This window comes from Cervus elaphus, chromosome 20 (assembly GCF_910594005.1).
Source record: "Cervus elaphus chromosome 20, mCerEla1.1, whole genome shotgun sequence".
NCBI lineage: Eukaryota > Metazoa > Chordata > Mammalia > Artiodactyla > Cervidae > Cervus > Cervus elaphus.
In genome coordinates, this window is record NC_057834.1 from 115,493,572 (window position 1) to 115,511,939 (window position 18,368).

The 18,368-nt window shown below is 37.1% G+C and overlaps 1 protein-coding gene across 1 annotated transcript in view; it reads right to left on the reverse strand.

Moving 5' to 3' along the window:
* Window positions 1–1,149: 1,149 nt before the first annotated feature.
* C20H1orf185 (chromosome 20 C1orf185 homolog) overlaps window positions 1,150–18,368 on the reverse strand; it is a 159,897-nt gene continuing 142,678 nt past the window's right edge. The window contains exons 5-6 of the mRNA XM_043876373.1: window positions 3,210–3,246; window positions 1,150–1,625 (exon numbers count right to left, since the gene is read on the reverse strand). Coding sequence (XP_043732308.1) covers window positions 1,231–1,625; window positions 3,210–3,246 — 432 coding nt within the window. The 3' untranslated portion in view covers window positions 1,150–1,230. The remainder of the gene's footprint in view (window positions 1,626–3,209; window positions 3,247–18,368) is intronic.

The following is an 18,368-nucleotide window of genomic DNA, read 5'->3' on the forward strand; positions in this document are numbered from 1 at the left end:
ACAAGGCTAGAATCTGTTGTCTCTAACCCCAAATTTCTAGGAAAGCTTTAGAATCTTACCAAAATTAGAGATGACTTTCTTCTCTGGGATAGGCAGTAAGGTAAAAGTTGGTAGAAAACCAAGAAATAGAGACGAATTTTTTTTTAACCATTTTTTACAAACCTCTAACTGAAATGGCTTATTTTGATTCAGGAATGGGTGTAGAAAGATATATAGAGATATTTTCACAATCTAATCAACAGATACGATCAGATGCTTCAAAAGAGAGAGGTGTTCTAATCTTTTTAAATATCCTTTCTAGGAGAGAAGTGATGGGCCTGTATAAAGCTACTACCATATTTGAGACAAGTTTTCTTTCATTTATGGTAATAGACATGATTTATCTCTTGGGAAGATATGCACAGGTCCCAGTATGAGTGTTTTAAGCACAAAAAGTAATGATATATTTCATTGTTTTTCCCAAGAGAAAGAAAAATTAGGGCCTAATTACATGAAGAGCATTTATGAGAAAGAAAGAAAAAAAGATTAATTGTGGGGTAGGTGTCAAAAATCCCTCGGAGCCATAAATTGAAATTTGACCAAGGGTTTCTCAGACTAGAGAGAAATTCTGGTTCATCCTAGCTTGAGTCAGGTGCTTATGAACATAACTGCTTATATCTTCATCATAGTGGGGAAAGGGTCAGAGGTTCATTCAGAGAAACAGATACAGGATAGGGCAAAGAAAATTATTTTCTGTATTCTTCAGTGTTCCAGGCTTCCCTAGAGGAACAAAGCTATATTGCTTATGAAAATCATGGCATAATAAGATTTAAATGGTGATTGATGTATTTAAAAATCAGAATAGCTGATGGAAGTATTCTGCCCAGTCTTACCCACACTGAAATAAAACTGAAAATGTCAGAAGTATAAAGAAATGTTGCAAATGTTTTATTTAAAATGTATTTGTGCTGAGGATTTCTTAAAGTATTTCTCCTATGTGTTAAAATACATTTGTATTATTTATTATATCCTTTGATGAGATACAAGGAGTTAAACTTAATGTTTATGATATCACTCTACTTCTTCCTGTAATTTTGTTTCTACAAATAATTGGAAAGGGAAGTACGACCACTCTATAGTAAAGAACAAAAGAAATAATATTAGCATGGACATGTTAAGAGACTCAGAAGCTGGTAATTCAGTTTTAACTTTACATGATTTCAGGGTACACAAAGTTTCAAAAGAAAAAAGTCATTCAGTATTATGTTGAAGGTTTTGTATTTCAACCTCTGTATTTCTTCGCGTAAATATTTCCTTAAGGTTATCATCTTTTTGATCATCACAAAGTGTCATATTTAGTACATTTTCAGTACATTGTTCTAATGGAATGGTTGTCAAGTATGAAAATACTTTTTCCATTAGAGGCTCCTCGAGAAAAGGCATCGGAGGGCTCTTTTTCATTTGAGAATCATCAGAATACCAGTCATCAGCTATTTCTACACTTTGGCTGTAATAAAAATCAGATGGTAATGTTGATAAGCTTAAGGTAACACTGCTGGGATTTGTTGCCGAGCTAGACTCTGAGGGGTCACAAATGACTTTTTTTGTTGCAAGGCAGAAATCATCTTTAGAATAACCATTATTTGCTGTAAAAAAAAAAAAAACAAAAAAAACAGATTTACTATGAATATTACATATTCATGAGCCAAATCTTAATATAAGGATAATGTTACTTTCGAAAATTCAAACTCTTTTTAGGGTTTTTAGGAACAGAATAATGCAACAGTGAAAATTCTAAGTTGCTATCAACATCTACACAATGTTAAATATATAATGGGGAATCAGTAATGTTTTCATGATAAACCAGAGTAGATAATTCTATTCTAAATAAAATCAACCTGTCTTAACAAGAGAAGATTCTAAACAGGCTAGAAAGCTCAGTTCTGGAATGTCCCTTAAAATCAGAAATGGCAGATAGTTTAACTATTTAGGGCTAAATTTTATAAACTTTGGCTCAGGAAACTCAAACAGAGGCTTTGTATCAACTATAGGGGTGGGATGCGAAGGGAGATGGGAGGGAGGTTCAAAAGGGAGGGGATGTATGTATACCTATGGCTGATTCATGTTGAGGTTTGACAGAAAACAAAATTCTGTAAAACAATTATCTTTCAATTAAAAAAAAAGTAAGAGAAAAAAATAATAAATTTAAAAATGTTTCCTTAAGCAGATATATTGGGGCTTCCCTGGCTCAGATGGTAAAGAATCTGCCTGCAATATGGGAGACTCGGGTTTGATCCCTGGGTGGGGAAGATCCCCTGGAGAAGGGAATGGCTATCCACTTCAGTATTCTTGCCTGGAGAATTCCATGGACAGAGGAGCTTGGAAGCCTACAATTCATGGGGTCAAAGCAGCTAAATTACAAAATGTTTGTCCACCATGGGATCAAACTGGCTTTATACCAATTAAAGTAAGAACTAAATCAGCATTCATATATAATGCCTTAGAATTTACACAGCAGTTTGATATACTTCCAAATCTCATTTATCCTTTCAATTATTACTAAAGGTAGTTATCAGCCCTACTTCACAAAAGATATTACTGAGACTGAGACTTAGAGAAATGAGTCACCAAAATCAGATACAAAACGGACTTTGTTCTAGATCTGTTACTCTAAATCCCACGCTTCTCCCATTACATTATTTATGCTGTACAGTTGCAAATAAAAATGTTAAGTTTTAGAAAACATCACATTTACAAAATATCCTAAACTATCTTTTATGATATTTTACAAAATTTTGATGTGAATATGTAACATTAATTTTAAAGCTGTTTTAAATACCTTATTACATTCTATATTCAGCATTTCTAAAATTATGTAGGAGAGTAAGGCTTTGAGGTACTAAGTCAATATCTAAAGGGTTACAAAATGCTCATGCCTTTTGACTCTCCATCATGTCTCTATGGCATTGACTCTGATACCTTTGGGTATAAATAAGAGGCAAAAAAAAAAAAAAATTAAAAATTCACATTTTAAGATAGGACACTGCAAATTTTGTTTTCTAAAAAATGCTTATTAATATACTAATAAATAGATATTTCCCTTGAGTTTTCACGATTTTAAAAATATTTAGATATTTAGTATATATTTAAGATAGCCTCTTGATTCTTTAAAATGTGAATTGCTAAAAGTTGATTATGATTTATTCTAATAAACTGTTGAGAAAAAGTACCTTTTATACATGCTGTTTCCTTTTTTCTTTGCTCCTCCTACATAAAAAATATTATTTGTATTTTAAAAATTAATAGTTTTTAAAAATTACTTGATATATACTTATGTGATAATATATGTTAACATCATAATAAAATTTTGATAGAATCATGTTTTTTCCATGATATGAATTTATCTCACCAAACTATATTGACAGGAAAGAAAATGTGTTGAGGTATCATCTGAAAAGAATGTGAATTGGCTCAAGAAGGCAGTCTCCAGGATAGAGAATGAAGGGTGAAATAGAGTTCAACAGGATTATTTCTCTCTACTCTCACTAACATAGAGTTGCTTGGTTAGAACTAGTGATGACAAAAAAAGTAATTACAATTCCTAGACTTACTCATCCTATTAACTAATAACAACAAAAAAGTAAATTCTGGCTGAAAGCTTTCATAAAAATGTGACTATTTTGAAGTCAATAAAACATCTGATCAAAAATGCATTTCAGATATGTTCTGGAAAGTGTAGTGGTGTAGTAATTCTCAAACTGAGGGCATCAGAATCACCCAGTATGTTTATTAAAAATGCAGTTTCTTCAGATCACCAGCCCAGGTGGGATGCATGAGACAAGTGCTCGGGCCTGGTGCACTGGGAAGACCCAGAGGAATCGGGTGGAGAGGGAGGTGGGAGGGGGGATCGGGATGGGGAATACGTGTAAATCTATGGCTGATTCATATCAATGTATGACAAAAAATAAATAAATAAATAAATTTAAAAAAAATGTAGTTTCTTAGACATAATATCAGGCCACTAAAACAGATTATCAGGCAGTAGGGCTTACTAGTATCTATTGTAAACCACTCCATAAGTGATCTGATTCAGTTTTTCCTTAGACTACTAGATAAACGATGAGCTAATGCATAGAGTGTTTGGTATGCAGTGGGTGAAGATAGAGAGACAACACTGTCTCCTGTTACAGGGAACAGTGTTGGTACTCTGTGCTGACCTTCATTGTCCTGTTTGCCAAAAAGGCTTGATTAGGAGATACACACACACACACACACATATATATATGGAATATACATTTAGATAGGATAACACATAAGCACATTTTTGGGAATCTACTTTACTTTTTGATCATTTCACTTTTTATTAATACAAATGTCAGTACAGGCTCCTGACTTACCTTGCCTGGATCTAGGATCAAGTCAATATTTCCACATGGGCCTGCAGTTTAATCTAAGAAGTTCTGGAATCAAGTTCTGGACTATTCTATGCTCATGCCTACACACGGGCTTCCCTGGTGGCTCAGTGGTAAAGAACCCATCTGCTAACGCAGGAGATGCGGGTTTGATCCCTGGGTGGAGAAGATCCCCTGGAGAAGGAAATGGCAACCCACTCCAGTGTTCTTGTCTGGAGAGTTCCATGGAGAGAGGAGCCTGGTGGGTTACAGTCCATGGGGTTGCAAAGAGTTGGAGATGACTGAGAGACTGAACAACATATAAATTATATCTGAAACTGCTTTTCAGACTTTCATGTGCCTATGTATCACCTGGGGGAACTTGTTAAAATATAGATTCTAACTCAACAGGTCTGGGGTGGGGTCTGAGATTCTGCGTTTCTAACAGGTTCCCAGGTAGTGCTGACATTCTTGGTATGGGAACCATAGAGTAAGGTCCCCAATGTATTAAAATTCTACCCAAACTAGGGAACGACAAAATAGGCATTCTTATATGCTATATATATAAATATATAAACCACTAGACCATTCAGGTCTGACCTAAATCAAATCCCTTACGATTATACTGTGGAAGTGACAAATAGACTCAAGGGATCAGATCTGACAGAGGCCTGAAGAACTATGGATGAAGGTTTGTGACACTGTGCAGGAGGCAGGGCTCAAGATCATCCCCCAGAAAAAGAAATGCAAAAAGGCAAATTTGTTGTCTGAGGGGGCCTTACAAATAGCTGAGAAAAGAAGAGAAGCGAAAGGCAAAGGATAAAAAGAAAAGTACACACAGTTGAATGCAGAGTTCCAAAGAATAGCATGGAGAGATAAAAAACAATAGAATGGGAAGGACTAGAGATACCTTTAAAAAAATTAGTGATACCAAGGGAACATTTCATGCAAAGATGGGCTCAATAAAGGATAGAAATGGTGTGGACCTAACAGAAGCAGAAGATATTAAGAAGAGGTGGCAAGAATACATAGAAAAACTGTACAAAAAAGATCTTCATGACCCAGAAAATCACAATGCTGTGATCACTCACCTAGAGCCAGACATCCTGGAATGCGAAGTCAAGTGGGCATTAGGAAGCATCACTATGAACAAAGCTAGTGGAGGTGATAGAATTTCAGTTGAGCTATTTCAAATCCTAAAAGATGATGCTGTGAAAGTGCTGCACTCAATATGCCAGCAAATTTGGAAAACTCAGCAGTGGCCACGGGACTGGAAAAGGTCAGTTTTCATTTCAATACCAAAGAAAGACAGTGCTAAAGAAAGTTTAAACTACAGCACAATTGTACTCATCTCACACTCTAGTAAAGTAATGCTCAAAATTCTCCAAGCCAGGCTTCAACAATACATGAACCATGAACTTCCAGATGTTCAAGCTAGATTTAGAAAAGGCAGAGGAACCAGAGATCAAATTGCCAACATCCACTGGATCACTGAAAAAGCAAGAGAGTTCCAGAAAAACATCTACTTCTTCTTTATTGACTATGCCAAAACCTTTGACTGTGTGGATCACAATAAACTGTGGAAAATTCTGAAAGAGATGGGAATACCAGACCACCTTACCTGTCTCCTGAGAAATCAGTATACAGGTCAAGAAGCAACAGTTAGAACTGGACATGGAACAACAGACTGGTTCCAAATAGGGAAAGGACTACATCAAGGCTGTATATTGTCATCCTGCTTATTTAACTTCTGTGCAGAGTACATCATGCGAAATGCCAGGCTGGATGAAGCACAAGCTGGGATCAAGATTGCCAGGAGAGATATCAATAACCTCACATATGCAGATGACACCACCCTTAAGGCAGAAAGTGAAGAAGAACTAAACAGCCTCTTGATGAAAGTGAAAGAGGAGAGTGAAAAAGTTGGCTTAAAGCTCAACATTCAGAAAAGTAGGATCATGGCATCTGGTCCCATCACTTCATGGCAAATAGATGGGGAATTAGTGGAAACAGTGGTGGACTTTATTTTTTGGGGGTTCCAAAATCACTGCAGCTATGAAATTAAAAGACGCTTACTCCTTGGAAGAAAAGTTATGACCAACCTAGACAGTATATTAAAAAGCAGAGACATTACTTTGCCAACAAAGGTCTGTCTAGTCAAAGCTATGGTTTTTCCAGTAGTTATGTATAAATGTGAGAGTTGGATGATAAGTAAAGCTGAGCACCGAAGAACTGATGCTCTTGAACTGTGGTGTTGGAGAAGACTCTCGAGAGTCCCTTGAACTGCAAGGAGATCCAACCATTCCATCCTAAAGGGAATCAGTCCTGAATAGTCATTGGAAGGACTGATGATGAAGCTGAAACTCCAATACTTTGGCCACCTGATGCGAAGAACTGACTCATTGGAAAAGACCCTGATGCTGGGAAAGATTGAAAGCAGAACGAGAAGGGGACCACAGAGGATGAGATGGTTGGATGGCATCACTGACTCGATGGTCAAGAGTTTAAGCAAGCTCCAGGAGCTGGTGATGCACAGGGTAGCCTGGTGCACTGCTGTCCGTGGGGTTGCAAAGAGTCAGATACGACTGAGCGACTGAACTGACTGATATAAATAGGTACAATTTTTTCTAGAGGGCAATTTAACAAATCCACTTCTAGAAAATTATTATGTCAGGTAAATAATTTTGGATTTATGTTAACACCCAGTTACCAGAATGTTCATCACAACACAGTTTAGCATTTTTAAAGTCTACAATGTAAAATTTTAAGAGTAAGGAAATATTTAAATATATAAGGATATATAGATATTAGTAAAATGAGTATTCTTTCAAAAATGATACTATAGATCAGAAGTAAGTAAAACTCTAAAAATGATCGGGATATATAAAAAAGACAGAGGAATAACCTTGAACAAGTGGCTCACTGGTTAAGTTTAATTTGAGCAACAAATTAATAACAGTGATGGATTATAATCTGCTAAATAAAATAGAAAGCCATGAATCTATACTGATAATAAAGCAGAAATAGATGTTTTTCTAGAATTCTCTTGCTTTTTTGATGATCCAGCAGATGTTGGCAATTTGATCTCTGGTTCCTCTGCCTTTTCTAAAACCAGCTTGAACATCTAGAAGTTCACAGTTTACATATTGTTGAAGCCTGGCTTGGAGAATTTTGAGCGTGTGAGTGAATTTACTAGCATGTGAGATGACTGCAACTGTGTGGTAGTTTGAACATTCTTTGGCATTGCCTTTCTTTGGGATTGAAATGAAAACTGACCTTTTCCAGTCCTGTGGCCACTGCTGAGCTTTCCAAATTTGCTGGCATATTGAGTGCAGCACTTTCACAGCATCATATTTTAGGATTTGAAATAGCTCAACTGGAATCCTATCACCTCCACTAGCTTTGTAGTGATGCTTCCTAATGCCCACTTGACTTCGCATTCCAGAATGTCTGGCTCTAGGTGAGTGATCACACTATCATGATTATCTGGGTCATGAAGATCTTTTTTGTATAGTCCTTCTGTGTATTCTTGCCACCTTTTCTTAATATCTTCTGCTTCTGTTAGGTCCATACCATTTCTGTCCTTTATCGTCCCATCTTTGCATGAAATGATCCCTTTGTATCTCTAATTTTCTTGAGGAGGTCTCTATTCATCAGGTGGCCAAATTATTGGAGTTTCAGCTTTAGCATCAGTCTTTCCAATGAACATTCAGGACTGATTTCCTTTAGGATTGACTGGTTTGATCTCCTTGCAGTCCAAGGGACAGATCAATTAGATGCACTGAAAACTGTAAAGCCTACAGCCAGATTGGTCAACAAAAAAAAAGTGGAGCAACTTTGAGGAGATGCCTCATGTCCAAGGCAAAGGAGAAGCCCCAGCAAGACAGTAGGAAGGGCGAAATTGCATTTAGAATCAAACCCCATATTTGCCAGAGATGGTCAGAGGGCTCAAACAAACCTTGTGCCCACCAGGACCCAGAGACCCCACAGAGACTGAAACAGAACTGTGTTTGAGTGTCTCCTGTGGAGGTTTGGGTCAGCAGTAGACTGCCACATAGGCAAGGGCTCTGGGTGCAGCAGACTTGGGTATGGCATAAGCCCTCTTGGCGGAAGTCGCCATTAACCCCACCATAGAGCTGCCAGAACTTAAACAGGACTGGGGAAATAGACTCTTAAAGGGCACAAACAGAACCTTGTGCACATCAGGACCCAGGATAAAGGAGCAGTGACCCCACAAGAGACTGACCCAGACTTGCCCATGAGTGTCCAGAAGTCTCCGGTGGAGGCGTGGGGCGGTGGTGGCCTGTTGCAGGGTTAGGGGCACTGAGTGTAGCAGTGCATGCATGGGACCTTTTGAAGGAAGTCGCAATTATCATCTTTATCTAAGCAAAAATGGCTGTCTGAGGAGGCCTTACAAATAGCTATGAAAAGAAGAGAAGCAAAAAGCAAAGGAGAAAAGAAAAGATATACCCATTTGAATGCAGAGTTCCAAAGAATAGCAAGGAGAGATAAGAAAGACTCCCTCAGTGATCAGTGCAAAGAAATAGAGAAAAACAATAGAATGGGAAAGACTAGAGGTCTCCTCAAGAAAATTAGAGATACCAAGGGAACATTTCATGCAAAGATGGGCTCAATAAAGGACAGAAATGGTATGGACCTAACAGAAGCAGAAGATATTAAGAAGACGTGGCAAGAATACACAGAAGAGCTATATAAAAAAGATCTTCATGACCCAGATAATTACGATGGTGTGATCACTCACCTAGAGCCAGTATCCTGGAATGCGAAGTCAAGTGGGCGTTAGGAAGCATCACTATGAACAAAGCTAGTGGAGGTGATAGAATTCCAGTTGAGCTATTTCAAATCCTAAATGATGATGCTGTGAAAGTGCGGCACTCAATATGTCAGCAAATTTGGAAAAGTCAGCAGTGGCCACAGGACTGGAAAAGGTCAGTTTTCATTTCAATCCCAAAGAAAGGCAATACCAAAGAATGTTCAAACTACCACACAATTGCACTTATCTCACATGCTAGCAAAGTAATGCTCAAAATTCTCCAAGCCAGGCTTCAATAATACGTGAACCATGAACTTCTAGATGTTCAAGCTGGTTTTAGAAAAGGCAGAGGAACCAGAGATCAAATTGCCAACATCTGCTGGATCATCAAAAAAGCAAGAGAGTTTCAGAAAAACATCTACTTCTGCTTTATAGACTATGCCAAAACCTTTGGCTGTGGATCACAACAAATGGCGGAAAATTCTTAAAGAGGTGGGAATACCAGACCACCTGACCTGCCTCTTGATAATTCTGTATGCTGGTCAGGAAGCAACAGTTAGAACTGGACATAGAACAACAGACTAATTTCAAATAGGAAAAGGAGTACGTCAAGGCTGCATATTATCACCCTGCTTATTTAGCTTATATGCAGAGTGCATCATGAGACACGCTGGGCTGGATGAAGCACAAGCTGGAATCAAGATTGCCAGGAGAAATATCAATAACCTCAGATAATGCAGACACCACCCTTATGGCAGAAAGCGAAGAAGAACTAAACAACCTCTTGATGAAAGTGAAAGAGGAGAGTGAAAAAGTTGGCTTAAAACTCAACATCCAGAAAACTAAGATCATGGCATCTGGTCCCATCACTTCATGACAAATAGATGGGGAAACAATGGGAACAGTGAGAGACTTCAGTTTTTTTGACTCCAAAATCACTGCAGTTGGTGACTGCAGCCATGAAATTAAAAGACGCTTGCTCCTTAGAAGAAAAGTTATGACCAACCTAGACAGCATATTAAAAAGCAGAGACATTACTTTGCCAACAAAGGTCTGTCTAGTCAAAGCTATGGTTTTTCCAGTAGTCATATATGGATGTGAGAGTTGGACTATAAAGAAAGCTGAGCGCTGAAGAATTGCTGCTTTTGAACTGTGGTGTTGGAGAAGACTCTTGAGAATCCCTCGGATTGCAAGGAGATCCAATCTGTCCATCCTGAAGGGAAATTAATCCTGAATATTCACTGGAAGGACTGATGTTGAAGTTGAAACACCAATACTTTGGCCACCTGATGTGAAGAGCTGACTCATTTGAAAAGACCCTGATGCTGGGAAAGATTGAAGGTAGGAGGAGAAGGGGATGACAGAGGATGAGATGGTTGGATGGCATCACCAATTCAACGGACATGAGTTTGAGTAAACTCCGGGAGTTGGTGATAGACAGGGAGGCCTGGCGTGCTGCAGTCCATGGGGTCGCAAAGAGTCGGGCACGACTGAGTGACTGAACTAACTAACTAACTACAGCCAGCACTGGCCACCAAAAAAGGGACCAATTCTTCTCCACAATAACACCCAATCACATATCATACAGTCAATGTTTCAAAAGTTGAATGAATTGGGCTACAAAGTTTTGCCTCATCTGCCATATTCACCTGATCTCTTGCCAATTGATTACCACTTCTTCAAGCATCTTGACAACTTTTTGCAGGGAAAAATGCTTCCACAACCTGCAGGAGGCAGAAAATACTTTCCAAGTTTGTTGAATCCCGAAACATGGATTTTTGCACGACAGGAATAAACAAACTTATCTCTCATTGGGAAAAATGTGCTGATTTTAATGGTTCTTATTTTGATTAATAAAGAGCTGTTTGAGCCTAGTTATAATGATTTAAAATTCACATCTGAAACTACAACTACTTTTTCACCAACCTAGTATAAACAACTCAAACATCTTTCAACTGATAAATGGATAAACAAAATATGATATAGGCATACAATGGAATATTATTCAGCCATGAAAAAGAATGAAATACTGATATATGTAATAACAAGGATGGACCTTGAAAACATTATGTCAAATGAAAAGGTAGATACAAGAGACCATATATTGCATATTTATAAGAAATTCCAGAATAAACAAGTCTATAGATATAGAAAGCAGACTAGTATTTGTCTAGGCCTAGGAGGATTGGAGGAAAATGGAGGGTCAGTGATTGCTAAGGGTATGGAGTTTCTTTTAGAGGTGATAAAAGTATTCTAAATTGATTGTGAAGGCTGTTCTACAACTCTGTGAATATCTAAAAATTTCTGAAGTATACACTTTAAAAAGGCAAATTATACATTATGTGAACTATACCAGTAAAGCTATTAAATATAAAAAAAACAACCTAAAGCTAAGAAACTTTTAGAAGAAAATTTGGAAGCAAATTCTTGTGACCTAGGGTTAGGCTAAGAGTTCTTGGATATGACACTAAAACCATGATCCAAAAATGAAAAATGTATAACTCAACAACAAAAAGGCAAACAACCCAATTGAAAAATGAGCAGAAGGCCTAAACAGACATTTCACCAAGGAAAAAATAAAGATGGCTAGTAGGCACATGAAAAGATGCTCAATACTGCTAATATTAGAGAAATGCAAATCAACTACAATGAGGTACCATCTCACACCAATCAGAATGGCCATCATTAAAAAGTCTACAATAACAAATGCTGGAGAGGATATGGAGAAAAAGGAACCCTCCACTATACTGTTGGTGGGAATGTGAGTTGGTACAGTCACTGATAGAAGACAGTATGAAAGTTTCTCAAAAAACTAAAAACAGAATTACCATATGATTCAGCAATCACACTCCTGGGCATATATTCAGACAAAACTATGGTTCAAAAAAGTACACACACCCTTATGTTCATAGGAGCACTATTCACAATAGTCAAAACATGAAGACAACTTAAATGTCCAATGACAGATGAATGGATAAAGATGACATGGTACATACATACAATGGAATACTACTCAGTCATAAAAATAATGAAATAATACCATCTGCAACAACATGGATGCAACTAGAGATTATCATACTAAGTGAAGCAAGTCAGAAAGAGAAAGACAAATACCATATGATATTACTGCTATGTGGAATCTAAAATATGACACAAATGAACCTATGAAACAAAAACATAATCACAGACATACAGAACAGACTAGTGGTTGCCAAAGGGGAGGAATTATGAGGGAGGGATGGTACGGGAGGTTGGGGTTAGCAGATGTAAGCTTTCATACATAGAAGAGATAAACAACAAGGTCTTTTTGTATAGCACAGAGAACTATATTCAATATACTATGATAAACCACAATGGAAGAAATATATTAAAAAGAATGTGTATATATTCATAACTAAATCATTTTGCTATAACTTCCTAGGTGGTGCAGTAGTAAAGAATCCACATGCCAATGCAGGAGATGAAAGAGATGTGGGTTCAATCCCTGGATTGGGAAGATCCCCTGGAGTAGGAAATGGTAACCCACTCTGGTATTCTGGCCTGGAAAATTCCATGGACAGAGAAGCCTGGCAGGATACAGTCCATACAGTCTCAAAGAGTCAAGAGAGTACAGAGCGGCTGAGCACACACTCACACACAAATGTGTATAACTAAATTACTTTTCTGTATAGCAGTAATTGAAACAGCATTGTAAATCAACCATCCTTCAATAAAAACAAAGCAAAAAGGAAAAATGGATAAATAAAAACATATGCTTTGCAAACTCCTCTGTTGACAAGATGAAAGCACAAGTCATCAATTGGGGGAAAATATTTGTAAATCACATATCTGACAAGAGAGACTTGTATACAGAATATACACTCTAAATTAATCAGAAAGATAATCCAATTAGAAAATGCACAAGAAAGCTGAAGAGACTCTTTACCAAAGAAGATACATGATGGCAAATAAAAATATGAAAAGCTGTTCAACATCATTGCCCATTAAAGAAATAAAAATTAAAATCACTAAACATATTTAAATGGGCTTCCCCTGATGGCTCAGTGGGTAAAGAATCCATCTGTAATGCAAGATACACAGGAGACATGGGTTCGATCTCTGGGTCAGAAGATGCCCTGGAGGAGGAAATGGCAACCCACTCCAGAGTTCTTAACTGGAAAATTCCATGGACAGAGGAACCTGGCAGGCTATACTCTATGGGATTGCAAAGAGTTTAACACGACTGAGGAAATGGCATACACACAAACAAATTTAAATGGCTAACATTTAAAATGCTAAGTATCAAATGATAATGAGGATGTGGAAACACAATTCTCTTACACATTACTGGTGGGTATGTAATATGGTACCATCTGCAAATCAATCTGGGAACTTCTTTTAAAAGTAATCATATTGGGACTTCCTTGGTTGTCCAAACGTTGAGTAGCTGCCTGCCAATGCAGGGGACATGGATTTGATCCCTGGTCTGGGAAGATTCCACATGCCACAGGGCAACTAAGTCTGTGTACCACAACTACTGAACCTGCACACCCTACATCCTGTGCTCTGCAACAAAGAGAAGCCACTGCAGTGAGAAGCCCATGCACAGCAACTAGAGAATACCCTCAGCTCAGTGCAACTAGACAAAGCCCATGCATAGCACGAAGACCCAGCACAGCCAAATAAAAAGTATACACTTACCGCATGATCCAGCAACTGCATTCCTGGGAATTTATTCTAGAGGAACTAGAACTAATGTTTTCAGAAACACCTGTACACAAACAATCATGGCATGCTTATCTTGTAGTAGCTCACAACTAGAAACAAATCAAATATTCCCCAGTGGATAAATGGTTAAGCAAACTGTGGTATATCCACACAATGTTATACTACTCAGCAATTAAAAAAGAAAAAATATTGATACATGCAATGCTATGGAGGGATGTTAAGGGCATTATGCTATGTGATGAAAACCCAAGCTCAAAAGGCCATAAAGCTATAGGATTCCATTTATATAAAGTTCTAGAAATGAGGCAATTAGAGAGATGGAGGACAGAATCACAGGTTAAGGAAAAGGAGGGAGGGTGTGACAATAAAGGCTAGTATGAAGGAGTTTCTTCATGGTAATGGAACAGTTCTGTATGTTGATTGTCATGGTGGTTATACAAATCTATGTATATGATAAAATGTCATAGAAATATATACAAAAACAACAAAGAGTAAGTATGTGCAAAAATTGGTAAACTTTGAATAGGTCTGTAATCTAAATTTTCTGGTTTTGAGAATGTATACTTAAAAGTATACTTTTCATAAAGTATACTTATATAAGGTGTTGTCGTTGGGCAAGTGGGTAATTGGTATATAGGGCATCTTTGTAATTTTTTTGCAACTTTTGATTTTCAATTTAGAATAAGATAAATCAATTGTATTTATATTTACCAACAACAAAAATTGGGAAATAAAAAATTTAAATCAATACTACTTATCATCTCTGGTGACTCAGTAGTAAAGAACCCACCTGCCAAAGCAGGAGAGATGGGTTTGATCCCTGGTCTGGGAAGATCTCACATGCTGCAGAGCAACTAAGCCTGGGAGCCATAGCTGCTGAGCCTGTGGGCCTCAACTACTGAGGCCCACGTGTCCTAGAGCCTGTACTCCACAACAAGAGAAGCCACTGCAGTGAGAAGCCCATGCACCACAACGAACAGCAATCCCTCTTGCCACAACTAGAGAAAAGCCTGCACAGTGATGAAGACCCAGTGCAGCCAAAAATAAATAAAATTATATTAAAAATACATATACTTACAAATAAATCTAAAAAAGAAATGTGAAGGACTTCTATACTGAAAACAATGAACTAAAATAAAAGATTAGCTCAATAAATCAAATTAGTAAGTTTAAAGAAGTCAACAAGAATAATATCCTCATAGATTAGAAGAATCAATAATATTAAGATATCCATTCTTCCTAAGTTGACTTATAGATTCAATGCCCAATCCAATAAAAATTCAAGCAGGCCTTTTTAAAGAACTAAACAAGCTGCTTTCTAAATTATATGGAAAAACAACACACCTAGAATAGTCAAAATATTCTTGAACAAAGAAAAACAAAGTTGGAGGATTTACTATACTTGATTCCATGACATAACACTACAGCAATCAAGACAGAAGAGTATTGTTTAAGAACAAATAGTTCTCTAAAAAGAATATAGAGTTCAACAAATAACCCAATACATATACAGTAGATTGATTTTCATTCAAAGTGACTAATTAGTTCAATTGGGAAAGAACGTCTTTTTAACAAAATTTTCTGGAACAATTGGATATGCAACTTGACCTGTACTTCACAGACCTAAACGTAAAACCCAACACTATACAGCTAAGACAAAAGAAAATATAGACTATTTTTGCAAACTTAGACAGGTAGATATTTATTAGACAGATACAAATTTCTTTTACCATGCCAGGTATTTTTCCAAGAAAAATACCAAAAGTTTTTACTAAAAGTACACAAATATTTACAGAAGCCTTACTCATACTAGACAAAAACTGAAAAAAAAACCTCAAATATCCCTCACTAAGAATACATAAACACATTATTATATAATCATACAATGGAATTGTTGTTCAGTCGCTAAGTTGTGTCCAACTCTTTGTGACCCCATGGATTGACTGCAGTACACCAGGCTCCCCTGTCCTTCACTGTCTCCAAGAGTTTCCTCAAATTCATATCCATTGAGTTGGTGATGCTATCTAACCTTCATCTGCCACTCCTTTCTCCTTTTGTCTTCAATCTTTTCCAGCCTAAGAGTATTTTTCAATGAATCAGCTCTTTGCATCAGGTGGCCAAAGTACAGTAGAATACTACTTACCAATAGAAAGAACAAAGTTTTAACATATAAACTAACATAGATGAATCCTAAAAATTTGTATTAAGTGAAAGCCATTTGTAAAAGGTATATATTATACAATTCATTTGCATGAAATCCAGACACAGATTAAAACTAAACTTTGCTGATATAATCAGAAAGTGCTTGCATGGAATGGGTAGAGGAACCGACTGGAATGGGACATACGGAAACTTTTTCAGGTGTAAATATATTCTGTATCTTGTTTTTAGTGTTGTTTAAATGCATATACAATAGTGGAACACCTAAGGTCTTGCATTCTATTGTTGGTAATTATACATCAATAAAATATTTTAAAAATCATATCAAATTTGACTTCAGTGGTATTCTTCCCCCCAAATCCATAACTAGTATAATAATGAGAAAAAAATCAGATAAATCCAAATTGAGGATGTACAACATACACGACAGTACTCCTCAAAGTTATAAGGCTCAGATAAAAGAAGGAAAGATGTAGATACAGTCACAGAGTGGAAGAAATTAGAGATAAATACAGTGTGTTATCCTGGATTAGGTCTTGAAGAAGCAAAAGGAAATTCATGTAAAAGCTGGTGAAACCCAAATAAAGTCTGGAGCTTGGTTACTAGTGATGTATCAATGTTGGTTTCTTCAGTTCAGTTCAGTTCAGTTGCTCAGTCGTGTCCAACTCCTTGAGACCCCATGGACTGCAGCACGCCAGTCTTCCCTGTCCATTGCCAACTCCCAGAGTCTACTCAAACTCATGTCCATCGCATTGGTTTCTTAGTTTTGACAAAAATATCATGGCAAAAAGATTTTTAACATCAGGGGAAATAGGTAAAGTACAAGACAAATCTATACTGTATTACTTTTGTCACTTTTCTATAAATCGAAAACCATTCCAAAATACTTTACTTAAAAACCATATCATAAAAACATAAAAAATGTTTTCCAATAATAAAAACTAGTATAGGCCAGGAAAGGATTGGACTGGGAGTTTAGAATTAGCAGATGCAAATTGGTATATACAGAATGGATAAACAGCAAAGTCCTACTGTACAGTACAGGAAACTATGCTCAATATCCTGTGATAAACCATAATGGAAAAGAATATGAAAAAGAATGTGTGTGTGTATATATATATATACACACACACACACACATACATATATATAACTGAATCACTTTGATGTACAGTAGTAATAAATATAACACTATAATTCAACTATACTTCAATGAAAAATGAACTTTAAAAAAAGCTAGTATAAGATGTGAAAGATTTTAAAGCTTTATTTAAAGATATTAAAACCAGGTTTTCTCAAATTGATCTAAAATTGCACTAGAGTTTCCCTCAAAATCCCAAAAGAATATTAGTAAGTGCTACTAGGCAATTGAGCAAACATATGGGAAAAAGTGAAACTGGGTTGCTATTTATACCAAACACAGAAATGAATTCTAGATTGATTAAAGATCTATATAGTCAAAACAATAAAACTCTTGGATGACAACATAGAAGAGTATCTTTATGACTCTGCAGTAGGGAAAGAAATAAATAATAAAGGAAAGGGCTGAGAAATTAGGTTACATTAAAAGTTAAAGAATTTTTTTGTTCATCAAAACAAACCATAAAATAGTGAAAACAAAAACAGAATCAGACTCAGAGACATAGAAACAAACTTATGGCTACCAAAGGGGAAAGTTGAAGGGGTAGGAGGAGGGATAAATGAAGAGTATGGGATTGGAGACTGGTGTGGAGATCATAAAGGCGGGAAGCCTTGTGGGGGGGGGGTCCTAAGATGGCAGAGGAATAGGATGGGGAGACCACTTTCTCCCTGACAAATTCATCGAAAGATCATTTGAACGCTGAGCAAATTCCACAAAACAACTTCTGAATGCTGGTGGAGGACACCAGGCACCCAGAAAGGCAGCCCATTGTCTTCAAAAGGAGATGTTTTATCATTGGTGCAGTATGGATGGAGAAGTCTTGAGGCTATTGTAAGAATAAGACGGAAAGCCAGAGGCAGGAGGCTTAAATCCAAAACTTGAGAACACCAGAAAACTCCTGACTCCAGGGAATATTAATTGACAAGAACTCATCCAAAAGCCTCCATCCCTACACTGAAACCAAGCTCCACCCAAGAGCCAACAAGTTTCAGAGCAAGACATACCAAGCTAATTCTTGAACAACACAGGAACATAACCCTAAGCATTAAAATACAGGCAGCCAAAAGTCACACCAAACTCACAGACACCTCAAAACTCACTACTGGACACTTCATTGCACTCCAGAGAGAAGAGATTCAGCTCCACCCACCAGAACACTGACACAAACTTCCCTAACCAGGAAACCTTGACAAGCCACTCGTCCAACCCCACCCAC